Genomic DNA, 26,443 nt, shown 5'->3' on the forward strand with positions numbered 1-26,443 from the left:
TTGTCCAACTTGACAGAAGAAGAAACAGCCCTACGACTCATCTTAGTGGATGACCTTTAGGAAAGCTGGTGCTATGTGAAATGTGAGGCTCAATTTGTAAAGGTGTAATTCCCCAAGTGAGAAACCAAGCAAAGCCATTAGTTTGGTGTGCACTAACCTATATTTTTCTTTCATTCTCTTTTAGGTTGTTTACTTAGTACTAACATCTTCTGCAGGTCAGTGAGGATTAGAACAGGACCAGGAATCATGACCAAGTTGCTGGTTTTACTAGTTTGGAAGCAGTTTTAATGAAGATGGAAATGTTTATCAACTCATCACAGGTACCCCCGAAATACAAATCAAAATATCATTTTCAGCTGCATAGCAAATATGATTTAAGAATTTAACATCATTATTTGATCACAAGCGTAAATATAAGTCACCATAAATAAATGTAAATTCATTGTACAAAAATCCCCAACAACTCTTAATACAAATATGGTACATTTGACAGTTTCTGAAACAGATTTTTTAAAACTTTTTAAAACCTAAGCTTTATTTTTTTCCTGGTTATTAGACACACACAAAAATCAAAAGAGGCTAGGGCAGTAATGCCGGGGGAGAGAATATTAAACTCATAGGGTGTTTAGAAATCAGTGCCACTGGCAAGCCAGGGAAATGAAATCCTTCTACTGAATGGGAAGACCTCAATCTACTGGGGTCAAGTCTCCCTGCAGGTAATGTGACTCAGCCCAGAGGGTGAAATTTAGGGATATGAATGTGGGGTGACAGAGGTGGGTTATTGATATAGAAATCTCATCAAATAGATGATTCAAATCTCCACGAAGCTGTGGTCAGGGATTTGGATGAAACTCTAGCTATCTATCAGCTACAGAGAGCCAGCTACCATCCTCAGACAGGACTAAAGATGTAGAAGGATCTGGAGCTTAGACATTTTATATGTGTTTTGAAAATATGTTCTGCCATCTGGGATAATGTCTCTTTTGCCTCTGGAACATAGCTATGGTCATCAAGAAGAAAAAGTCAGAAATCGGAATAGAAGGTGGTACTTCCAGACAGGAGGATCTGCCAGTTTCCACTTGGAACCTCCTCCTTTCTCTCTTCCCTGTGCATATTTTTTCCCCACGGCTCAGTGGTAGCCCAAAGCCCAAGGTTATCAGAATGACTCCCTTACAACAGTGCTTCCCAAACTTTGATGTGCAACAGAACAAGTCAGGTAGCTTGTGGAAAGGGCAGATTTCCTGGCCCTATTCCCAGAGATTCAGAATTTGTAGGTTTGAGGCGGGACCCAGGAATCTGCACTCAGATGTGCTACTCTCAGGATCTGACCTAACGGACCTTTCACATGCGGCCCCACCTTTCCTCACTGGAGGACATAAGGACATCACACAGACCTCTTCCTGTGGGTACTTCCTTTGGGGTTAAAAATGAGGCCATTTGATTAAGGCAACCATTTCTAACCATCTTACTTCCCTGGGCTGGAAAAATATCAAATGTCACATTTTATGCTCTTAAAACCACAGGGCCACAGATTTCCTGAGACAATGACATACTCTATAACAAGACATGTATATCCTAAAGCCTCTGTCCTTCTCAATGTTCTCGTCGTACTTGGTGGGAGATTCTGCAGAAGACTTTTGGTTTGGTCTAGAAAATGGAAGTAAATATTACCTCTGGGAGAGAAGACACACCCCAAAGTCTAACTTAAGAAACATAAAGGGAACAGCCAAGCTGAGAGCAAAAGCTAAAATGTTGCAAGAATCTTTCAGCTTCTAGGACAACGAAAGTTCTGATTCCCTAAAAGAGGACTCTTCTTGGGGGCCAGGGGGCATACATATCTTGGTATTAAAAGCTCATTGACAATTATTATTCCCCCTCACCTCTGTATTTCCAAGATGTTTTGGGCCTCTGTGGAAATAACCCCTTAACATTTTCTTCCTTGTGGAAATGTTCCTTGGTAAGCAATTCTGTGCCAAGAAGTGGTCCCTAATTTGGTAGCTGGCTAATGCTGTAGGCAGTGCTTGACTGATTTGTTCAAAGCTGCTTCCCTCTATGTGGCCCAATGCTAAGCCTTTGCCAAAGGAATGAGGGAACCATCTCGCCATCAAGCAGCTGAGATGGCCTGAAAGCATCCTGTTTGGACCGTGAAACTTCTGGCTGTGTTCACACATACTGCTTCCCCACAGCAGGCCTGACCAGTCTCCTACCGCACCTGCATACGGTGTGATACACCTGTGAATGTTTTTTGGACCTCTCTCTAGGACTTCCCTGAGAGGGGAGTTAGGATGGGGCTTTGGGAAGCCTCTGTGGTAGAATCCCTGGCAGCCAGAGGGGGAGAAGATACCCCCCGTGGCACTGCAGGGAGGGAACCCGGAGAGATGAAGTCGTAAGCTGAGGGACGCCCTTCAGGCCGGGCTGGCATCTCTGGGCAGGCCATATCTGTTCTCAGTCTGAGACTTCAGTCCTGGGGTCAGACATGGGCACTGGGTAGGAGGTGTCCATCTTGGGAGGAGGTCTTGGGAAGCAACCACAGATAGGTGGGACAAAGGGATGGAGAAAGGGTGAAAGGTTGAGGGGGCAAGAAAAGAAAAAGCACACACTGCCCTGTTTTTCCTTTTTTTTTTTTTTTTTTTTTTCATATATGCTATGGAGAAACCAGCATGGAGATGTCATGGGAGAGCATGCACAGGCCTCGCCCTAGGGAGTGGTGGAGATGTGGTTGGGGAGGTACTTGTTTGTTTCCAGGTCCATCCCACACACTGTCCAGTCGGATCCTGTGGCAGGCTGGCTGTGGCTTTCTCTCTCCTGCTTCTCTTCCTCCTCCAGATAAGGGTCTGCAGGACCTTCTGCTCAGCAAGTGGTGGCCAAGGACTGGTGGATGGGTGGCTGGAAGCAGCGCACATGCTCCACGGTGGAACTGTCTGTCTCCACGGACTTCATGTACTTGTTCAGGATAGCAAAAACCTCATTGTTCAAGATCTGGTACTTCCTGATCCGGTCGGCCATCTTCTTGAGGGGCTACAGAAGGAAGGGGATGTTCAAGTTAGGGCAGGACAAAGAGAGTGGAAAGAGAAGGAAGTTAGAGAAGTCAGTGAGGTCCAGGGTCCCCTGCATCAATGATTGTATCACGTAAAGTCCCTTAATGGAATCCCCTGGATCTGATAATCAAGTGTTAACAGGACGGTGAAAACCCTCTCCAAGTCTTAAAACCATCTACAGAGCTATAGTAATCAGAAGTGTGGTACTGGCATAGAGGTAGACATACAGATGAATGAAACAGAATAGAGAGCCCAGAAATACACAGTTATATGTATGATCAAATGATTTTCAACAAGGGTGCCAAGGCTGTTCAATGGGGGAAACAACAGCCTTTTCAACAAAAGATGCTGCGAAAAATGGATACCCACATGCAAAAGAGTAACATGGAACCCTTACCTTAATACCATACACAAAAAATTAACTCAGAATGGATCAGAGACCTAACCATGAGGGTTAAAGCTGAAATGTTTAGAATATAGGGGGAAAATTTTAATGATATGGATTTGGCAATAATATCTTGAGATATGGTATCAAAAGCAAAGGCAAAAAATTGGACATCAAAATTAAAAACTTTTGTGCATCAAAGGGACACCATCAGAATGAAAAGGCAACTCATAAAATAGAAAATAATCACAAATCATATCTAATAAGTAACATCTAGAATACGTAAAGAACTTCAACTCAACAAAAAGGACTCAATTTAAAAAATGGGCAAAGGACTCGAATAGGCACTTCTCCAAAGAAGATATACAAATGTCCAATAACACATGGATATAGCACTCAGCACTGACAGTCATTAGAGAAATTCAAATTAAAACCACAACATGATGACTTTTTCACCCATCAGGATGGCTATTATTAAAGAATAAGTGCTGATGAGGATGTGGAGAAATTGGAACTCTTGTGTACTACTGGTGGGAAGGTAGAATTGTGCAGCCACTATGGACAACAGAATGGCAGTTTCTAAAAAATATCGAATTACCATATGATGCAGCAATTCCACTTCTGGGTATATAGTCAAAAGAAAACAAATTTAAAGAGTTATTTGTATACCTATGTTTCATAGTAGCCAAAATTAACCATTTCCAACAATAGCCAAAGGGTGACAGCAACCTAAGCGTCCATGGATGACTGGACAAACAAAACGGGGTCTGTATACACAGTGGAATATTACATAGCCATAAAAAGGATGGAAATCTACATAAGCTACAACATGGATGAACCTGGAAGACAAGCTAACTAAACTGAGCCGGTCACGAAAACACAAATACTGTATGTTATATGAGGTACCTAGAAGTAGTCAAATTCATAAAGCAGAATGATGGTTACCAGGGGCTGGGGAGAAAATGCGGAGTGATTTTTTAATAGGCCCAGAGTTTGACTTGGGGAAAATGAAAAAGCTCTGGAGAGGGATGGTGGGAATGGGGGTACACTTAGTGTACTCCATGCCCCTGAGTCATACACTGAAAACTACCATTGAAACTATGCATATTTTATTTAAAAGCCCTTTGTGAGGTGGCTCCTAGCTCGCTCTCCTTGAAGTGAAAATGGTGCCCAGGATTTTGACAGCACATTGTCAGCGACCGTCCCTGTCTGGAGACTGCCCTATTTTTGTTGGTAACCGCCTCTTTCTGCTTCTGTGCCTAAGCGTATTGCTTACTAACTGGAAAACCTTTAAGAGAAACTGCCGCGTTTGTCTAAAACCTGCTGTGTTGTCTAAAGTCCTGGTTACTTCCCCTCCCCCTTACTTGTAAAAACTCTACTATTCTAAGCTGGGGTCCAGACTTTTGGGTGCGGACCCTTCTGGGCCCGCCGGTGTAATAGAGTGTGTTCTTCCGATCCCCTGAGTGCCGCTTGGGTTTGTCGGGTAAGATGTTCCAGAACTTCTTCTCACTGGGTCCCCGAAACCCTACCTTCGATCTGCCTTTGTGTCTCAGTGCCTCAGCTGTCACCGTTCCTCTGTCTGGGGCATCCTCCCACCCCATACCCCGCTTTGCTTCTTTGTTCTTTGCTGTGGGCCATCCTGGACTCAGCCCAGGCATTGCCTCCCTCTCCTGGGAAGTTTTCTCTGCCCTCAGCGTGGTTTAAGAGTCCTTCTCTGCCTTTCCACAGCAGCCTGTCTCACCCCACACCAGCACTATCCCATCCAGGCGCCCTGCACAACTCCGGTGTTGGGTGAATATTTGTACAGGTGAGAAACTGGCATCAGCAGAGCCTGATTGGGACAGGGAAGGTGCATTCCAGGTCTGGAGCCCTGCCCTGCCCTTCAGGGTGACCTGATTCATGGCAGTAGGTGACGAGTGGGTGACTCATGGCTTCCTCTAAACAGGTCAGCGGCCTGTAATATCTTTGTACCTGCTGTGTGGGGAGCTGGCCTTCAAGAGCAGCTCCCCATCCTTTGCTTTTCTGGTGAAAGCCTGGTTGTCAGCCCAGCCCCACCTCCCAGGCCTCAGCCTGCATACCACATTCTTAATGATTTCATCCTTCCCATCCTGCCTCTGCACTTTTAGCAGGTGGTAACAGAAGTCGAACAGGTCGAAGCGACGCTGCTGGCCCAGCAGGACGATGATGGAGCAGCCAGCCCAGTTCAAGCCATCACCGAAACACTGCCTAGGAGCAGGGAGAGAAAGCAGCTGGAGTTGAGAGGTAGGGGAGGAGGAGAGGGAGGGAGGGAGACTCATCTTAGGCCAGGAGTACAGCTACTGAGCAGGCCTGTCTTTGGGCCAAGTCTCTTAATCTATAAAATGGGTACAAAGGAAGCTGTGAGGGTAGATTCATTAGTTACAGGGATGGTAGTTATGTCATATAAAGTCCTTCCAGCCACAAAGAGGTGTCAGCCTCTTTGCCTCACTAATGTTAAAAAAAAAAAAAAAAAAAAAAAAATCAGCTCTGAATTTGCAAGGAAAAACCCACCCAGCCCTTGAGACTTCTGTGGCTGATTACTCCCTGCAGGCCAAAGGAGAATCTGTCTTGACTCTCTGAAGGAGCTGAAGGAACACCCATGGGGTGAAGGGCCATTTCAAACCAGGAGGCCAACTGGCCAGAGCAGGCTGAGAGGGAGGGGACAGGCCGTGGTGGGCAGATGTTGCTGGGGTTGAGGCTGAGTCCTTTTGGTTCTGACAAAGCTCCGACTGCAGTCCCCCAACTCTCAAGAGACATGGGCAATTTGGATGGCAGCAGGGTCATCCTTCAACTCTCTCTCTTGTCCTTAAGCAGCAGCCCCAGCTCAGCCTGGGCAGGTGTCCCCAGTTCCCTATTACTGTGCTGGAAGCTTGTAGGCCAGAGCTGCTCTGAAACAGCCTCGCCAACACCACGTTCTCAGGGAAGCTGCCCCTTCCCCCAACCTTTTTCCTAGAGCTCGTGGCTGCTGGAGGGGAGGGCTTGTCTGCCTTTCCACTCTGTCCTCAACATGTAGCTGGGTGAGTTCAGGAAGAACTAGCCCTCCTCTGCTCTACAGACTCCTAAAGGCTCCTCACTTTCCAGTAGTACAGTGTACTGGCGGTGAGGTGGGCAGTGCGTCTTATTATCAAATAATACCTACTGGGCTCTTTCTTGCCCAAGCAATTGGCTCAGCCTTCAGGTGTACCCTGTGCCGCAATCAACACACTCAACAAGTAGTTGCTGGCCACCCCCAACCCGTTTCTGGCTGAACTCTGGTAGCCCCATGACCTGCAGGAGCACAGGCAGACTGGGGGTGACCCTGCCTTCTCTGGGAGTACTCACTCAGCTGTGAACTCATTGGTTCCCACAGGGATGCAGTAGACGAACTGCATGGCACTCCACAGCCGGTGGAACTCCACACACTCATCGACATGCATGACGCCATTGGTGGGCGGTGGGCCCCGCCAGATGGGGTCCTGCAGGTAGCTCCGGATGCGGGTCAGGATGACCTCGAACATGGACAGGCCACAACACAGCCGCTCCTTGGTCAGGAGGTCACCCTCCCGAGCGATGGCGATTTGCTGGAAACGGAAGGACATATACATCTTCTAGCCACATTTCAGAGCCCATCTGCCACCTCCCACCAGAGATTCCCAAACTCCAGAGCTGGCTGCACCTGGAATTCACCAAAACTGATGTCTCGTCTTCAAAGCAGGGCACTAACTTGATGATCCTGAATGCAACAGCAAGGAAGTTTCATGGTAAGTCTTACTGGCGTTAAGTAAAATCCAGGCACCATCAGTAAATGATGATTTACCCATGTAATGAATGCTAGATAGCCATTGAAAAGACTGACATGATACCAGTAGTACCACTGCTTCTACCGTAATTATTACTAGCTTAAGCTTTCTGAGTGTGGGTAATAAAGCAGGCCGTGTTCTGAGCACTTGATAGGTGTTGACTCCATTCCACTCCATGAGGTAGAGGGCATTCCTATCCCCATTTTACAGATGAAGAAACTAAGGCTCAGAGAGGCAGCCAGTGAGTGATAAAGCTCCCATTTGACCCAGTAGTCTACATCTGTTGGTTAAGTTGTCAAGTGAAGAGAACAAATTGCAGAAACGAATGCATATTACAATTCCACTTAAAAACATTGACAACGTACAGTCCCACAGGCGAAAGTATGTGTGACGTGTGTACGTGTAAAGCATATTTTAGAAAGACTAACCTCAGTTGTGCGAACAGATGGGCTTGGAGGAGTGAGTGGGACTGTCACTCTTGACTTTAAATACTTCTGTACAGTTGAGTGTGCTACGAACATACGTTAATCTTTTAAAATTTGCCCATGATTTCAGATAATGATTTCCTTTAGAAGGGCTTCTTTGACAATTACAAATGACCTCTATTAATAATGTAAACTGGCTTTTCATCTGGGTTCTGGCTATTGCATATCTAACAACCAGCTGGCGAGACAGGCTGGATGTGAAAACGTATTACTACACACATTATGAGTAAAAGCATGTAGGGGTAGAGGTTCTGAAAGCTATCTGCAAAGTAAGGTAAGTGTTAAAATCTAAGGTTAAAATAAGGTCTCTAAATCTGTGAACAAAGCTAAAAAAGGCAGACTTTCTGACACTGAGATCCACAGGGGACTCATGGGATCAGCCCCCCTGTGGGAGGTTTCCCCATGGAGCCATTTTACAGGGTGGCTGGGAGGCACCTGCCTGGCTTTCCTGGAAGCTCCCTCCAGGATGAGGGAGGAAGAGGGTGACCTTTAAGTGAATCTATGAAGGGAAGGAAATCCGGAAACAGCAATGCCAGGAGTCTGTTATAAATGTGGACCATGAATGTAGTTGTCACGGCAACTAGGAACTGAAAGAAATCTGGGAAAAAGATGAATTGGAGAAGTAGTTTGCCAACGTGTGTTTTAAACACGAAAGAGGGAACCCTGATTCCTGGTGACTCATCCTGATTTCATCAGCAGGAACAGCTTGTGAGCAGAGAGGGAACCGCTCAAATTGCCACAGTTAGCTAGAAATATCTCTTGTTTAAAACAAATCCCGAGCCTGTGCTTGAGTCTGTTCGTATTCTCTTTATTCTATTCTTTTCTATGTGGCCCCGGAAAGGGCTCCTCATTTCAGAAAGAGAAGATGCTCAGTAAATAAAAGGACCCCAATTTGTTCTCAAGTCATGAATATTATTTTGCAAATTAATGCATACAGAGTTTTGGTTTACTAATAAATCTACATTTGGTTAATCTGAATCAGTCCTCAGGGTCAGACAGTCCTGGAGTGGGGAAGAGAAAAACTGGCAACTATGGTTATAAATCTTTAGACTTGGAACTCTGGTGCCCCTGCCCACTACAGCCAATGAAAAGGGCCTAACAATAATAAGCTTTCTCCCTTTCCTTTGAAAAGTGTTTGTCCTTTCCTGGTGTCCTAGTGGTTAAGAAAAAAGAGTGTTTAGCCCTACAGTTTTAAGAAAATAAAAATATTTCATAAACCTAATTACCCAGAAATGAACATTCTTAAAATATTGATATATGATTTATGTATGTGAATGTATATATGTATATTTAACAATTTGAGACATATTACTACATTGCTTTTTTTTAATAGATCAGTAATTTCAACTCATTTCCTTCAATATGTTGAAGGAATGGCTACATTTAATGGCCATTGATATAATTCATTTAGTCTTATATACTTGGTTACCTTCAATTGTTTACAAACTCACAATTAAGAACAATTCTAAAGCCACCCTCCTTTTTTTGTTTTTTTTAGACCAGGCTAGAGTGCAGTGGCATAAACTCGGCTCACTGCAACCTCTGCCTACTGGGTTCAAGTGATTCTCCTGCCTCAGCCTCCTGAGTATCTGGGATCACAGGCATAGGCCACCATGCCTGGCTAATTTTTGTATTTTTAGTAGAGACGGGATTTCACCATGTTGGCCAGGCTGGTCTCGAACTCCTGACCTCAAGTGATCTGCCTGCCTTGGCTTCCCAAAGTGCTAGGATTACAGGCATGAGCCACCGTGCCCAGCCCACCATTCTTATACATAACATTTGGTGAGCTGCAGCTGAGCATTTCGTTAAGATGAAGACTTAGTAACTGAAGGGTCAATGAGTATAAATATTTTTCAACGGCATTGCTACACAGTGGCAAACTATCCTCAAGCAAAGTTGACCCATGTGCATCTACCTATGTGAAGCCTGTTCCTTGTACCCTCATCCATATTCCTGTATGCCAGCCTTGGCACCATGGTGACACCTCATCTCTATAAAAATGAAAACATTATCCAGGTATGGTGGTGTGCACTCATCCCAGCTTCTTGGGAGGCTGAGGCAGGAAGATTGCTTGAGCCTAGGAGGCTGAGGCTGCAGTGAGTTATGATGGCACCACTGCACTCCAGCTTGAGTGACAGGCAAAGACCCTGTCTCAATAAAATACGGCTGGGTGAGGTTGCTAACGCCTGCATTCCCAGCACTTTGGGACACCAAGGCAGGCGGATCACCTGAGGTCAGGAGTTGGAGACCAGCCTGACCAATATGGTGAAACCTGTCCCTACTAAAAATACAAAAATTAGCCAGGCGTGGTGGCATGTACCTTAAGTCCCAGCTACCCAGGAGGCTGAGGCAGGAGAATTGCTTGAACCAGGGAGGTGGAGGTTGCAGTGAGCTCAGATCATGCCACTGCACTCTAGCCTGGGTAACAGTGAGACTCCATCTCAAAATAATAATAATAAAATACTCCACTGAGAAATAGTCTTCGTCAACTTGACATGAAAATTTGTATCTCATTCTTTGAATCTGCATTTCATTGATTACTCGTAAGGGCAGATGCTTTCCTGCATGTGTTAGCATTGTATTTTTTTTATGTTGTGAGTTTTCTTTCGTGTCATGTCTTCTGATATGTCTATAATTTTCTTTTTGCTTTGAAAATATGCTTTATAGATTGCTTCCTGCAAATACCCTCAATTTGTAGCTTGGGGTTATATGGGGAGGGGAGTGTTTAACATAGTTTTTATTTCTTTTCTATTCCACTCAGTGGGGAGTTTTTTCTCTTTCTAACCTTTTCTGAGTTTAACAAGGAGATGGAGAAAACATTTGTGAAGCTGTGCTGAAGTCATCTCAATATTCCTCCTCTATAACTTTGAGAAGGAATATATAACAATATTCCTTCTTAAAAAACTCAATGGTTTTTGAATTCTTATGCTTCTATTATTTGCTCATCATAACAATCAAGAAAAGCAGGTAAAGCAGATACGATCCTATTTCATAGATGACAAAATAAAGATGGAGAAAATGGCTTGCACTAGATGATTCAGGGGTAGAGTTGGGACAAGGATACCTGTCTTTTAACCTACCCCAGCCCCAAGTTTTTTTTTCCATGATAGTGTGGGGCAACAAACCAGGTCACCTGAATTTGTCTCAAACAAATGCAAAGAATGCAATACTGCTCAAGCTTCCCAGCTTTAACTATGTTGCAGACTTCCTCTGTCACCAACCTAGATATCTTATGAGTACCCTGTGCCCAAACTATCTCAGAAGTTAATTATTTTGTTAATTTTTCTTTGGTCCATGGAATGACTAAGTTTTGGACTATTTCTTGAGGGATGGGAGACACATAAAACTGGCATTTCCTGTCTCACAGAATGTCTAGGCTCTTGTTTGTTAAACACTCAGCATTTGACAGATTGAGATTTCTATCAGTCCCAAGGAAATGGTGTTCACCAGAACAGGGAAGGAATTCACAGTCCTCTAAGTGGAAACACATGCCAGACTTTGGCTTGAGAGGCGGGGATGCCTGCAGGATGACAGCAGCAGTGAAGCAGACACATTTACATGTCGCTCACTGGGTTTTCTCCCTAAAAGGAAATCACTGGAGAGGATCTCCTCTGTTTAGCCTCCGCAGACCAAAAAAGAAAATGTGTGTGCTCTACAGTATCTGAGTTCTCTCTCTGGTGAGTCAAAGAACCCAACCACCATTAGCTTTTTCCTTTTTTTGAGATGGAGTCTCTCTCTGTCACCCAGGCTGGAGTGCAGTGGCATGATCTCAGCTCACTGCAAACTTCGCCTCCCAGGTTCATGTGATTCTCCTGTCTCAGCCTCCCAAATATCTGGGATTACAAGTGCCCGCCACCATGCCCGGCTAAGTTTTGTATTTTTGGTAGGGACAGGGTTTCACCATGATGGCCAGCCTGGTCTTGAACACCTGACCTGAGGTGATCCACCTGCCTCGGCCTCCCAAAATCCTGGGATTACAGGCATGAGCCACCACACCAGGCCCCACAATTAGCTTTTAATCACCCTTTTCAGAAGGAGGTTAGTGGCATGCGGGGTGCCCGGCTGGGGTGGCTTCCTTAGCGTGACGTCTGTGCAGATGAGACTCTGCATTGTGCTTAAAAAATACTTACCATGTTTTGCCAGAAGAGAGGCCACCTCTGCCCTCTGCTGAGGATTCGAGTCCTCCTGCTCTCGGTGAGAACACCAGAGAGGACCACCAGCATGCCAGTTAAACAGCGGGTTTCAATCCTAAATCTCTTAAACAGTCGGCGCTGGCGTGTCTCACAAGGATGCCCTGTTTCTCTTCCCGAATTCTTCCCCTGCCTCCCCGCAACATGTGCAGCTTGCTTAAGTCAACGTGGAAAGAGACAGCACATGCCCTTTGTTTCTCCCCTTCCCCCCTATTTCTCTTCCTTCCTGCTCCCTGCATAATTTGAATTCTCTGAAGGCAGGGATCTGTCTGATTCATCTTGATGTTCACAGTGACTTGTACTGGTTTTTAACAATTACAGAATAACATAACGAGCTCATTCACCTTCATTAGAACGCTACAGAAAAGGCTCTCTCCCACTCTATCTTGTCACCTCTCTTCAGAGGTTGCCACCATGACAAACTACATATACATCATTCCAGACATTTTCAGAAGAGTTTTAGATGGCTTTGTTGTGTGCATGTAAAAAAGCATCATCCTGTGTGAACTGTAGTGCAACTTACTTGATCCAACTGACTGTGCTTATCCATCCACACTGACGCATCAAGATCTAATTTTTCCTTTTCGTTATGTATTCAGTACATATGTAATATGCAGTAACTTAGCATTTAGATGACTTTATACATTTTAATCAGTGCTTTACTGATAGATGTTTGGGTTGTTTCTAGTTTTTGCTTTAACAATGTTACATAAGCATCTATGTTCCTTTAAGCGCTTCTCTAGCAAAAATGTCCAGAAGTGAACTGCTGGCTCACAGAGTACGTATGTGGAGTTTTAATTTTGATAGACAAAGTAACAGAATTCTTGATACCTAGCAGGGACACAGTAGATACTTGTTTAAATAAGCAGAGGACTTGTTGGCAGGAGACATGATAACAAGGTACAGAAGAAACACTCAGGCCTGAGAGTGAGCAAATCTCATTCTAGACCTGCTGTTGCTATTGCTATCAACTAGCTTTTGACTATTAGACATTCTCTTCCCTTCTCTGAGCCTCAGTTTCCCCACCTGTACAGTGAGGTCTGGTCAAATGCTCTCCTTCTCAAGTTCCTGTCAGTGCTCACAGCCCATTCATTATGTAAGGTTGGTACCTGAGGGGTCCCCAGCCGCTCAATCAGAGGGACCAGGTGAAGCGGGGCATACTTGGCTTCCAGACGTTTCATCCGGACCTCCAGGCGCTCCCCTTCTGCAAAAGGAGTCACAGAGCAGAAAATGAGATTCAGGGCATACAGGGCAACTAGGGAAGGAAAAACTCTCGAAGGACCTGATGATGTATCTGCATTCCAAAAATGGGATAGAGTATGTGGAACTGCTCTCCTTGATTCTGGAAAATGTGAATAGTGTTTACTATAAGGAAAAATGTTCTATGATTTGTCCAACAATGGAGTCGTCTGCCTTCTAGAATATCTCTAGTATAGTGCTGTCTAGACTTGGAATTTATAGATACCACTCTACTAGCGATATTCTAGAAGGAACAAGGAACAGGGCCTGGAGTGTCATTTCTATAATCTTGTAAGGAATCTGTTGAATAACTAGAATGAATGACACAGAATCAGAGATAATGGACCTCAGAGTCTGTGTCTGTCTGGTCAGTGGTGAGGTCTGAAGGTTCAATTCAGATGGCTAGGTCAATCTTCCAATTCGTGATTCTGTGGCTATTCAATGGGTGTCCAAAGGATTAACCTTCCTTCTTGCTGACTAGATCTGAGTTAACTAGGACTAAGAGGTGAGAATAAGGTGCAAATGCTGGCCGGTTATTCAGCTGCTGTAGTGGTTTCTTACCTTTGATGTAGACTCTAGGCAAGATGTTTTGGAAGGGTGCAGCATGGAGCAAATCGCAGACCTCCTCTTGAGACTGCAGAGACAGGGAGCAAAGAAAGAGATGGCAATTTTCATTTTAAATCAGGAAGATGTTTCATTCCTAAAAACCTGAGCACTGGAGTTAGCTAGACCTGGGTTCAAATCCTGGCTCTTCTATTGACTGTGACCTTGGGCAAGTTACTTAGCCTCTCTGAGTCTACTTATCTATCTGCAAAATGAGGATGAGAACAGTACCTATTTTAATGGGTTGTGAGGATGAAATGAGAAAATGCATAACCTTGTGGCATAGTCACAGGTACATATTGAGAGCCCAGTACATTTTTACTGTAATCTTATAAGGAATTTGTTGAATTAGGCTGGATTACACAGAATCAAACAGAAGATGGGCCCCAGAGTCTGTCTGTCTGGTTGGTTGTGAGGTCTGTAGGCCCACGGCAGGTGGCTAGGTCAGTCTTCCAGTCTACAAATCCAGACAACTCTACGCAAAGGCCTGTGTCTGATTGGTTTTCTCCACACCAGACATCAACTAGCAATAAAAGAGGGAGGAGAAGCCAGGCCAGAACGGTTCTGATGGTGACTTGCTATGCGTAAAGATAAGCTTAAAAGCAAACATACAACCATTGTATAATGGTTGGAGGGGAAGTTTGGTTAGGGCAAGACAGGGAGATAGGGTCTCACAGGCTATCTTGGGATAAGCTTGAAATCCCTGGATTTCCAACCAAAGGGGAGGGAAGGAGTCTGGAGAAGCCACTTTCTACTGGGGTTTGCTCTCTCTTCAACTGTGGGCATTTGGATTAGGTTAAGAGCCAGGCTCCGTTTCAAACTCTGACACTTTGGAATTCTAAGCATCTGAGAAAATCAAGATTGCCAGAGTCCTTGGCTTCCTCCACCCCAGGCATGGATGGAACAGTGCCATCCCAGGACTCAAAGGCCAGCCGTTCAGGAAGGGAGCCCCAACTCCCTTTTAACTGCAGGTCAGTCCTTGAAATGACAGAGGAAGAACACTCTGCAGTCCCTTCAGAGGAGCCTGTCTGAGTTGATTATAATTCTGTTTTTTTCCAGAGGGGAAATTTTCCCCTCATCATCCCCTCCTTGTTTTGAGGTGTCTCACTCTGTTGCCCAGGCTGGAGTGCAGTAATGTGATCTCGGCTCACTGCAGCCTCCACCTCCTAGGTTCAAGCAATTACTCCTGCCTCAGCCTCCCGAGTAGCTGGGATTACAGATGCCTGCCACCATGCCTGGCTAATTTTTGTATTTTTAGTAAAGACAGGGTTTCGCCATGTTGGCCAGGCTGGTCTCGAACTCCTGACCTCAGGTGATCTGACTGCCTTGGCCTCCCAATGTGCTGGGATTACAGGCGTGAGCCACTGTGCCCAGCCTTTTCCTCCTCTTAAGTAAGCTGTTTGTTTGACTCCTTTCTAGTAAATCCCACAACCTGGTCTTCATTGCTATGTCTAAGCTTAGATCCTTTGATTCACTACATAACCTGAAAACTTGGCTTATTGATCATTCAAGCTAATCTTTCATATTCACATGGTGAATTACATTGGATGATTTTTTTTTTTTTAGAGTCAGAGTCTTGCTCTGTTGCCAGGCGCCAGGCTGGAGGTGCAGTGGTGGGATCTCGACTCACAACAACCTCTGCCTCCTGGGTTCAAGCAATTCTCCTGCCTCAGCCTCCCAAGTAGCTGGGATTACAGGCACGCGCCACCACACCCAGCTAATTTTTGTATTTTTAGTAGAGATGGGGTTTCACCATGTTGGTGAGGATGGTCTTGATCTCTTGACCTCATGATCCGCCTGCCTCGGCCTCCCAAAGTGCTGGGATTACAGGCGTAAGCCACCGCACCTGGCCTGCATTGGATGATTTTTGAATGATAAATCAGCCATGTATTCCTGAAATAAACCCACTTCATTATGTTATCCTTTTGATGTATTGCTTGATGTTATTTGTTAACATTTTGTTTAGGATTTTTACTCTGTATTCATGAGGGATACTGATTTGTTATCTTATTTTCAAATGCCTTAGGTTTTGGTATTAGGGTAATGTTGACCTCAAATGATGGGGAGAGTTCCCCTTTATTGTATGTTTTGGAGGCAAAACCACCTTTCCAAAATGAGGAAATCATGACAGTGAAAGAAATCAGACCTAACCAACCTCATTTTGCTTCTAAGTTTTTTTTTTTTTTTTTTGAGACGGAGTTTCACTCTTGTTACCCAGGCTGGAGTGCAATGGCATGATCTCGGCTCACCGCAACCTCCGCCTCCTGGGTTCAGGCAATTCCTCTGCCTCAACCTCCTGAGTAGCTGGGATTACAGGCACGCGCCACCATGCCCAGCTAATGTTTTTGTATTTTTAGTAGAGATGGGGTTTCACCATGTTGACCAGGATGGTCTCGATCTCTTGACCTCGTGATCCACCCGCCTCGGCCTCCCAAAGTGCTGGGATTACAGGCTGAGCCACCGCGCCCAGCTGCTTCTAAATTTTAAGCTGTCCTTCTTCATTCCTAGGCATAGGCCAAACTTACTTTGGGAAGGAATTCAGTTCATGGTTTGTCTCTGAAACAAAATTGGTAATAGCCCTTTCCTGAAAAGACCCCCTTTTCTTGCCCGAGGTCTGCCTTTGCAGGACTAACAAATCAGATACAACATTAGAAATTACAGTTTAGGGGTCATGCAGCCTCTGGCTCCAAGAGTCTGAACCTCCCCAAATTGCTCCTGGGGATAACATTACTATTGCAAAACCTAAGAACAGTGCTTGAGTGATTTTGCAGACCCTGCTCTCCAGTGGATGAGCTGACACTGTCCAGGCCAGTAATCTGACTCTTATCAGTTCTGCCATCTCACCCAGGAACACAAAACAGCAAGAAAAACTCACTTCGACCCTCTATGATTCCATCTCCAACCTGACCAGTCAACACTCCCTACATCCCAAGTTCCTACCTGCCAAATTATCTTTAAAAACTCTGATCCTCGAATGAATGCTCCAGGAGACTGAGTTGAGTAATAATGAAACTCTGGTCTCCTGCACAGCTGCCTTTGCATGCATTATCCTTTGTCCATTGCAATTCCCCTGTCTTGATAAATCAGCTCTGTCTGGGCTGTGGGCAAGGTGAACCTGCTGGGCAGTTACAGAGATCATGTAGAATTGGTACTATTTCTTCCTTAAATGTTTGATGGAATTCACAAGTGAAACGATCTGCGTCTGGTGTTGGGTTTTTGTTTTTGTTTTTGTTTTGAGACAGGGTCTTGCTCTCTCACCCAGGCTGGAATGCAATAGTGCAATCATGGCTCACTGGCCTTGACCTTCTGGGTTCAGATGATCCTCCCATCTCAGCCTCCTGAGTAGCTGGGATTACAGGTACATGCCACCACACCTAGCTAATTTTTTTTTTTTTTTTTTTTTTTTTTTTGAAAAAAGGGTGGGGAGTTTTTTTTTTTGGAAGCTTTTTTTTTTTATAAGTAGGAATCATATTTCTTTAATAGATACAGGACTATTCAGCTTATCAATTTTTCTTAAGTGAGTTTTGGGGATTTGTGTCTCTTAAGGAATTGGCTTAAGTTTAATTTATGGGTATATATTTGTCTTTAGAACATTTTTATTGTCCTTTTAATTTCTGTGGGTTCCGCAGTAATGTCCCTCCTGCACTCCCAGCCATTTGGTCTTGTCTTTTATTCTTGGTCAGTCTGGCTAGAGGTTTGGTTTTTTTTCTCCTCCCAGAAACGAGCTTTTAGTTTCAATGTTACTGGTTTCTTTTCTTTTCTTTTTTTTTAATCTTTCTTTTCTTTTCTGTTCTTTTCCTTTCTTTTCTTTCGTCTCGTTCTGTTGTCCAGGCTGGAGTGCAGTGGCATGAACATGACTCACTGTAACCTCAACTTCCCTGGACTCAGATGATCCTTCCACCCCAATCTCCCAAGTAGCTGGGACTATAGGTGCACACCATCACACCCAGCTGAGTTTTGTATCTTTTGTAGAGATGGGGTCTCACCATGTTGCCCAGGCTGGTCTTGGACTCCCAGGCTCAAGCCATCTGCCTGCCTTTGCCTTTCAAAAGTGCTGGGATTATAGGCATGAGCCACTGTACCTCAATGTTACTGGTTTCTGTTCTTTACTAATTCATTTCTTTTTTTCTGCTTGCATTAGGTTTAATTTGCTCTTATTTATCTAGTTTATTTTTAAAATAATTGAAATAAAGATTTTTACAATAGAGATGGGGGATCTCACTGTGTTGCCTAGGCTGGTTTCAAACTCCTGGGCTCAAGCAGTCCTCTTGCCTTGACCTCCCAAAGTGCTGGGATTATAGGCACATGCCACTGCACCTGGCCATGGCTCTAGTTTCTTAAAGTGGAGACCTAGATACTGATTTGACACCTTTATTCTTTTCTAATAGAACATTCAGGCTATTCTTCCGTAACTCCGGCAATCGAGAACTCAGTTCTTCTGGAGGCAGCCCAATCTACTTTTGAAAACTCTAATGGTTAGAAAGTTTGGTTTGGTATTGAGCTGAGGCTGCTTCCAGTAGTTGCCACTCTAGATTCTTGCTCTGTTCTTTACAGTGTCACTGAATGTGTTTTCCGAGCTAGCATCTTTAGCTCTCCTATCTTTATTCTTCCCCTAAGGGCCAAGCACTGTAAGAGATTTCTACATCTCCCTCCGTTTCCCAGTCTTTACTTCCTTTCTCAGCAAACAGAAATATCATGCCTAGTCGTATGCCAGGGCAGTCTCTCTAGCAAAGATGACCAAGGACTTCTCTGTCACCAAGTTCAGTGCAACCCTTTCGGCCTTCATCTTATTTGGTGTCTCTAAAGTATTAGGCACTGTCCTCCTCAGCTCCTATAACAAGGTGTTTCTTTGTTTCCACCATTTTGCTTTCTCCTTTTTAGCATCTTTGCAGATTTTATCTTTGATTGTTCCTTAAATGTTGAGGTTTTTTTCTTCTTCTATTTTCATGTTTTTCTCATTGACTCCCATGATTTGAAACACCACTCACTGTCCACTATTAATCAAATCTGTGTTTTCATCCAGACTTTTCTGCAAAGCTCCAGACCTGGATATCCAACTCCTTATTCGATGTTCCCACTTGAATATTCCACAGCTCACTGTTTCCAAAGCTGACCACCTTCTCCCCTTATCACCTGGGGGTCCTTGTTCACAAAATGACACAATCAACACCCCATCTGCCCAGGCCTAAACCCTGGGTGCATCTTCTCTCTTTCTCCTATGAAAACCAATCCGTCTTTATCTCCTGCGGATTCTCCTGTTTGATTCTTTCCACAGTTCTCCACACCAACCACCACAACACTATGAGCTCCTTAATGGTAGGATGGCGTCTGTATTTCTGCCTCTTATCTCCAGTGCCTTGCATATAATAGTTTCTCAATTATTTATTAAATGACTAAACATTTGTTACTCTATAAATGTTTCTTAGATGAGTAAATAAATTTGTCCACAAGACAGTCCTCCAAGTATGAGAATGCTACTATTACAGTCATACATTTCATCCAACAAATATTTATTGAGTACCAGGCACTCTTCTGGGCTTTGCAGGTATGATGCTGAACAAGTTAGACTAGATCTTTGCCCTCACAAAATTTATATTCTAGGTGACAGACAGATAAAAACAAGTAAACAAATCAGAACATTTCAGGGTAATAGGCTAGACAGTGACTGGGGTTGGGAAGGGACTACCACAAGGTAGTCAGAAAAGACCTTTTTTGTAATCCCAACACTCTGGGAGGCCAAGGCAGGCGGATTGCCTGAGCTCCGCAGTTCGAGACCACCCTGGGGCCAACATGGTGAAACCCCAAAATACAAAAAGATTAGCTGGGCTTGGTGGTGCATGCCTGTAATCCCAGCTCCTCAGGAGGCTGAGGTGAGGATAATTGCTTGAACCCAGGGGCTGGAAGTTGCAATGAGCCAAGATTGTTCCACTGCACTCCAGCCTGGGCTATAGAGCGAGACTGGCTCTCAACAACAACAACACAACAACTTTTTTTTTCCATTTTTTTTTTTTTTTTTTTTTGAGAGTGATGTTTGAGTTGGTGACATTTGGCTAGAGAATGGAATGAGTTGCTGACACTTGATTAGAGAATGGAATGAAGCAAGGGAGCCAGCCATGCAGATATGAGGTAAGGGCATTCCAGGACAAAGGCCCCCAGGCAGGGGACGAGCTAAGAGTGCAGTGATGAAGAGACTCTTAGTACGTACAGCAGGAGGCCCTAAAGGTAGGGAGAGACCAGATCAGGTGGGGCCTTGTAGGCAAGGGGCTGAGGGTGAATTTTAAGTGTAACGAGGAGCTACTGAAGTTCCAGAGGGCTGGTATGCATAGCCCCACTGCCAAGTTTTGTCTTTTTTCCAAACATTTCAGTTGCTCCAAGAAATGTCTTAAGGCTGACCATTGCATGAACTATCAACTTTCTATTTTGTTAATATGGGTAAAGTGGTCTTGGGAGCCACCTTAGGGGATAGAGGAAGGGAAAGAGGGCTCTGAGTTCTCTACAAGAGTAATGCTGCTGCTTTGTTCATTTTACATGATGAGATTGTTCAGATTTCTTTTGGGGAGACAGTATTCCATTTACCCCTTTCAACGCCCCTGCCACCCCAATGCAAACTGAAACTGCAGGACCAGAGGTTCTCTGGGGGTGCTTCCTGCTGGCATACTTCTGTGTGTGCTTTGTAATGTCATTTATCAGTGAAGGTGAGAAAGGTGAAGGATGTGATTTCCTAAGAGATGGAAAAGCATTTGCCTGGAAGGTCCCAGATGAGCTACATGGCCATTTGCATGATGAGGTGGCTACATACTCTGCAACACCTTTTGTGGAAGCTGTTTGTTTGACATTCAAGCTGAGATCATTGTGACTGATAAAAACATCCATTTTGGAGCACATAAAGGCCTACATAAGTGATCCAAACAAGCTTCCATTGTGGGAGCCCAGAAAAGGCTGACCTCCCTCTTGTCTGATCCTTATCTTAAAGGATCCACACTAGACCATCCACTCTGCCTAGGAACCCATCAAGCTGTGCCCTGCTAGAAAGGCTCCTTGCTGCGGCCTGTGAGGACCACCCAGCCTGGGTTTCCTCTCCACTTGCCCCGCTGGCTCTGACTGCTCCAGCTATAGCAGCTGTTTGTTATTCAAACATGCTGTTTGTGTGGCCATCACAGAATCTTCACGTCTCTGTAATGCTGTCTAATCCATCTTCTCCCTTACTCTTTGCTTAGTCAATTCCTGTTCTTTCAGATGGCAATTGAAGGAAGCACTGTTCCTTTTAGGAACACTTCCCTGACCCCAATGCCCCCCTGCTCATGTAGGTTCCCTAGTTAAATGTCCTCAAAGAATGAAGTTCTTTTCCTTTTCAGCATCTTAACTCAAGCTGTATTCCACATTCCATATGTGACTAGTTCATGAATATCTACTCCCCAACCACTGAATTTTAACCTCCACAAAAGTAGAGACAATGTCTATCTATGACCATATTTTATTCCCAATAGTGAGCACAGTGCCTAATATACAGTAGGTGCTCAATAACTATGTAGAATAAAAGTTGCAAGGCTCAGTATGTGAGGGAACTTAACCTTAGAACACAATCTCTCCTATTTGGGGCCCATGTGTTTCTCATTACAAGAATAATAAAGGAAGTATTAGCACTTCAATTTTACTGATTATGAACTATATGAAGTGGTTTTAAGAATTGTCCATGTAGTGAAATTTTCAGGTATTTTTAATTTTCTTTCCCATTCTTTCCCTTTTTTCCTACCTGTATGCATTTACTGTTTTCTACATTGAGCATATATTACTTTAAAAAATTAACTTGAAAAAAAGAACCCTGAAAGCAACTACTTTTTCCCAACTTGAAAATAAAGAGCTTTGGGAGTCTCGCTGCTGGAATCAGAGGGGAGGAAATGAAATTCTAGCATGCCACTTGGTCCAGCAAAGAAAAATATTTGCATAGGGGCCAGGTGTGGTGGCTCATGCCTGTAATCCCAGCACTTTGGGAGGCCGAGGTGGGTGGATCACCTGAGGTCAAGAGTTTAAGACCACCCTGGCCAATATGGTGAAATCCCATCTCTACTAAAAATACACAAATTAGCTGGGTATGGTGGCACATACCTGTAGTCCTAACTACTTGGGAGGCTGAGGAAGCAGAATTGCTTGAACCTAGGAGGCAGAGGTTGCAGTGAGCCAAGACTGAGCCACTGTACTCAGCCTGGGTGACAAAGTGAGACTCCATCTCAAAGAAAAAAATATTTGCATAGGTTTCATGCAAATAGTTTTTGTTTTAGGCTACATTTAGGGACAAATGACGGATGCAGAACAAAATATAAGTATTATAAAAAATACAGCAGTGATGTAGTAAAAGTGAAGCTGACAAGAGGCAGGAGGTGGGAGCACCAGGGGTGGTAATTCAGTCTTTTGTCCTTTCATGGGAAAGAATCAAGATACGAAATCATGTTACCAAAAGCGGCAATAGAGGTGTAAGTATATTCTCTATGATTACAAAACAGAAGCAGTAATATAATCAAATGTTGAAAGGAAGAGACGGGGAGAGATGAGCTAAAATCTCATCTTTCCAAGTAGGGAGTCGATAAGTAATGTCTAAAGTAATGTCTAAATTAAGAAACAGGTTACCCTTGGCCGGGCGCAGTGGCTCACGTCTGTAATCCCAGCACTTTGGGAGGCTGAGGCGGGTGGATCACCAGGTCAGGAGTTCTAGACCAGCCTGGCCAACATAGTGAAACCCTGTCTTTAAAAAAAATAAAAATTAAAAAAATTAAAAAAAAAAAAAAAAAAAGGTTACCCTCAGAATAGTGAGCGTTATGGAGGTAACTGGAAGAACCGGAAACGGGAGTGATGGGGACAGGCTGCCCTGGGGGTCGGGAATGCAGGTGGGAGGAGGTGCAGCAGGGCCAAGTACAATGTTTTCATCAAAAGATCATCTGTACTATTCGATTTGTTATAATGTGCAACTAAGAATTTAATGGAATTAAGTTACAATGTGCAATTAACAACTTAAATGGAACAAAATCAAGAGGCTGGATTAAATGGTCTCTGAGTGTCTAGAACCAAGAGTCTGTTAAACTACAACCACTTTTCTTTTTAGAGAAGGAGAAGCAATGAACATTACTGAGCATTAACTACTGAGCCAGCTGCTTTGTATCTGTCGCCTGCTGCACGCTTCTGGCCAGCCCTGTGAGGTAGGTCTCACTGTCCCCCTCCTGTGGACAAGGACATTAAGGCTCTTGGTGAGGTGGACTTTCCTACCTTAGGTCCCCACGCAGATGCTTAAATAACCAGTAAGGCTGACATTTAGATCCAGAGCCACCTCACTTGGACACCCATTGTTTTTCCATGGCAGCCAATGCAGAAGCAGCCTTGGGAAGCTTGACTCTTCCCCCTTCATTATACATACATGTCATTAAATTGCAAAGTTACCAAAAATAGAAACAAAATCACTTAAAAATCTTATCACCTAAGAAACTTCAGCCTCACTCACATCTGACAGGATCATATCATTTATTGACTTACTGGGTTTTTGGTTATAGCAACTAACATTCTTTAAACTTAAGCTATGGTATATTTGTGGTTTGAAGAAGAACAAGAGTCTAAGCTACCTTCTTCTGTGCAAAGAAATAGGAAATTATCGATACTCAACTCCCAGAGGTAGCCTCAATCCTGAATTGGTTTAAATAATTTCTTTGCGGATGGACTAACTTTTATAAATCTGCTGATATGATTCCAAAGTATATAATTAGACTAGTCACGTGGTCAATTTGTACCCACAAATTCCTTCTTCCCTGACCCTCTTACCCCCAACCAAAGTTTTCTACCCATTTTTATCCATCCCATAAAGCCCCATTTAAGTTTCATCTTCTAGGAGTCTTCCAAGCCCTTCCAGCCCGCAGTGCCTTTGCTTTTCAAAAACTTATCAGAGCTCTTATTCATTCAGGGCTTCCACTAAGCAGTCTGCAGACTGGGCTGTCTAATCTAGCCCAGGGTCCTGAAATCTGAGCTTCTGATGGAGAACCAGGGGAGTGACCCACATCTCGATCAAACATTGATTGAGAGGGAATCTTCTTGAGGGATCACCCAAGCTCAGGACCTGCACCTTCTCTATATTTTTCTCAGCCTGATATGAGAGGCCAGCAAGAATATAGAGAACATGTGTATAATAGGATTTAGATATCCAATACGGTGATACCAAATTCTAAAGACTTTGATTCCGGCTTGAATACAGCCTGAGCTAGAGAGTAAGTCATTATTTCATTTATATAGCAAATAATAGGGGTCAACGACACGCACGGCTCTCTGCAAGATGCTGAAGTAGGTGAGGCAGGCCAGATGCATAACCCTTGCTACGATGATGCCAAAAAAAAAAAAGGAAACAGGCAATTCTAGTAAATGCTACAATTGGGGTATGGCTGGGGTCTGTGGGGATGCAAAGAGGAACACCAATTCAGACCTTTGGGGATGATGATAGGAAAGGCTTTCTGAAGAAGAATGCTAACCTGAACCAGGGGTGAGTGTTGGACAGGTAAGGGGGAACAGTATCTGCAAAGGCCCCAAAGCACGAGGCCATGGTCGGCCAGGGCTGAGAGCCTAGGTAGACTGAAGCCTTTAGTGCTGGGGGAAGTGATATGAGACAGGAAGCGGGGGGGGGGCAGGAGTGGGTTGGGAAGAATCTTCTAAGCCTCACTTAGGTTTCTGGGTGCCATCCTGATGGTTTTTATCAGGGAAATGGCAGAGCTGCAGTTTCACCTCCTGGTTGCAAGGAAGAGAGAAGATTGGGAAGGGAAAAGCGGGTGTTTTAAGAGTCCGATCAGGAGAAAGCAGGGCCAGGAGTAGTGGCAAAGGAGATGGAAGGAAGTGAGCAGAGGCCACGGACCTAATGACTGGACACGAGGGCGAAAGGAAAAGGCCCCCTGTGCAGGGCACCTGTATGACGGAGGTGCCGTTCCTGGAGTCAGCGGACACAGTGAGGCTGCAGGCAGGAAGAAGCGAAGGTAAATTTAGGCAAGGTAAATTTCTGATGTGTGTGGGCATGGAAGAGAAGATGTCTAAAAGGCCACTAGCTATGAGGCCTGGGCCCTGTGGAGTCTACGGAGTAAATCTGAACTTGGAAATCAGCATGAGGATGGAGGCTGACCCCAGGGGAAAGAAAAGGTACAAGTGCAAGGTTTGCATGGGCGGGTGCTTCTCAGGGTGACCAAGACCCTTCTAGAGACTTCAGTTCCTCTGACTATATGAGACCCAAGGGAAAAGCATAAAGTTGTCCTTGAGTTCAAAGGAAGAGATAAATTCTGAGCATTCCCATGTCTACTAGCACACAACATAAACAGGGATAAAAAGACAGCTTTCAAGTCAGGAGTAGGGAAGGTGCCACTTCTCTGCATTTGCTGCTACCTTTTTTTTCCTTTCTTTAGGTCACCAAATATCTACTGAGTGCTTGCTCTGTGATCTGGCAGAAAACCCAAAAGCACAGAGATGAAGATGACACACTCCGTGGAGTCAGAGAGGGGCCTAGATGCTTCGGGAAACACAGTAACAGGTAGAGTTCTGTAAAAACGAGATTTCAATGACGTTTACCATCTAGTGGAAAAGAGATCCAAGGACACTCATGACAGAAATAAAACAGAATCAATTGGGTACAATAGGAGAAGATGTTGACAAAAGGCTTTAGAGACTATAAGAGAAACGCCACCAAGTTTCTTGCAGAGAAAGGCATTTGATAAAATGTGTGTTGAATGAAAGGACCGGGGGTTTGTGGAGGATGAGGAAGCGATGGCTGTGAGATGGGCCTGAGAGGAGGGGCAGGGTTTTGAACTGTGGGAGGAAAGGTGCCATCCCATTCAGGAGGAGGATGAAATCAGGGATAAAATGAGGTGGCTAATAAGAAAGGAACAGGGCTCACACCTGTAATCCCAGCACTTTGGGAGGCCGAGGTGAGTGGATCAGAAGGTCAGGAGATTGAGACCCTCCTGGCCAACATGGTGAAGCCCCATCTCAACTAAAAATACAAAAATTAGCTGGATGTGGTGGCATGCCTGTAGTCCCAGCTACTCAGGAGGCTGAGGCAGGAGAATTGTTTGAACCCGGGAAGTAGAGGTTGCAGTGAGCCAAGATCACGCCATTGCACTCCAGCCTAGTGACAGAGCAAGACTCCACCTCAAAAAAAAAAAGGAGTAGGGCATCGTTGGCTTGGGCTTGTGAGGAGTGTGGGCCACAGGGCTATGGGCAGTCAGGAGCAAGGCTTTCAGTTCTTATGGGAGTTTAGAGAAAAGGCTGATTCAAGTCTCTTTGCTCGTGGCAAGAGGAGGAAAGCAAGGAGGGGTGCTCTTGGTAACTGAGAACCTGCTTCTTACACACTGGAGACTTAGCATTCATTACTTCATTTACCACTAAGATCTCTGTGAGGTAGCTCCTTGGCCCCGGCACTTTTCAGTGTGGAAACTAGGGCTTAGAGAAGGGGTGTCCAATTGTTTGGCTTCCCTGGGCCATACTGGAAGAAGAATTGTCTTGGGCCACACATAAAAAATAAAATGTACTAACGATAGCTGATGAGCTAAAAACAAAAAATAGCAAAAAAAAAAAAAAAAAAAAAAAAAAAATCTCATAATGTTTTAAGAAAGGTGATGAATTTGAGTTGGGCTGTATTTATTCAAAGCCATCCTGGGCCATAGGTTGGACAAACTTGGCTTAGGGAAGATAACAG

At 44.4% G+C, this 26,443-nt stretch overlaps 1 protein-coding gene across 3 annotated transcripts in view; it reads right to left on the reverse strand.

Annotated features, from left to right (window-relative positions):
- Positions 1-258: 258 nt before the first annotated feature.
- CYFIP2 (cytoplasmic FMR1 interacting protein 2) overlaps positions 259-26,443 on the reverse strand; it is a 143,209-nt gene continuing 117,024 nt past the window's right edge. The window contains exons 28-32 of one of the 3 annotated variants that reach the window (XM_032259550.1): positions 13,696-13,768; positions 13,005-13,099; positions 6,763-7,001; positions 5,502-5,649; positions 259-3,018 (exon numbers count right to left, since the gene is read on the reverse strand). In XM_032259550.1, the coding sequence (XP_032115441.1) occupies positions 2,851-3,018; positions 5,502-5,649; positions 6,763-7,001; positions 13,005-13,099; positions 13,696-13,768 (723 nt within the window). In that variant the 3' untranslated portion in view covers positions 259-2,850. The remainder of the gene's footprint in view (positions 3,019-5,501; positions 5,650-6,762; positions 7,002-13,004; positions 13,100-13,695; positions 13,769-26,443) is intronic. The other 2 variants (XM_032259551.1, XM_032259552.1) reach the window with 2 other exon arrangements.

The sequence above is a fragment of the Sapajus apella genome, unplaced genomic scaffold (assembly GCF_009761245.1).
Source record: "Sapajus apella isolate SASKATOON/1434 unplaced genomic scaffold, GSC_monkey_1.0 scaffold110, whole genome shotgun sequence".
In the NCBI taxonomy this organism is placed as follows: domain Eukaryota; kingdom Metazoa; phylum Chordata; class Mammalia; order Primates; family Cebidae; genus Sapajus; species Sapajus apella.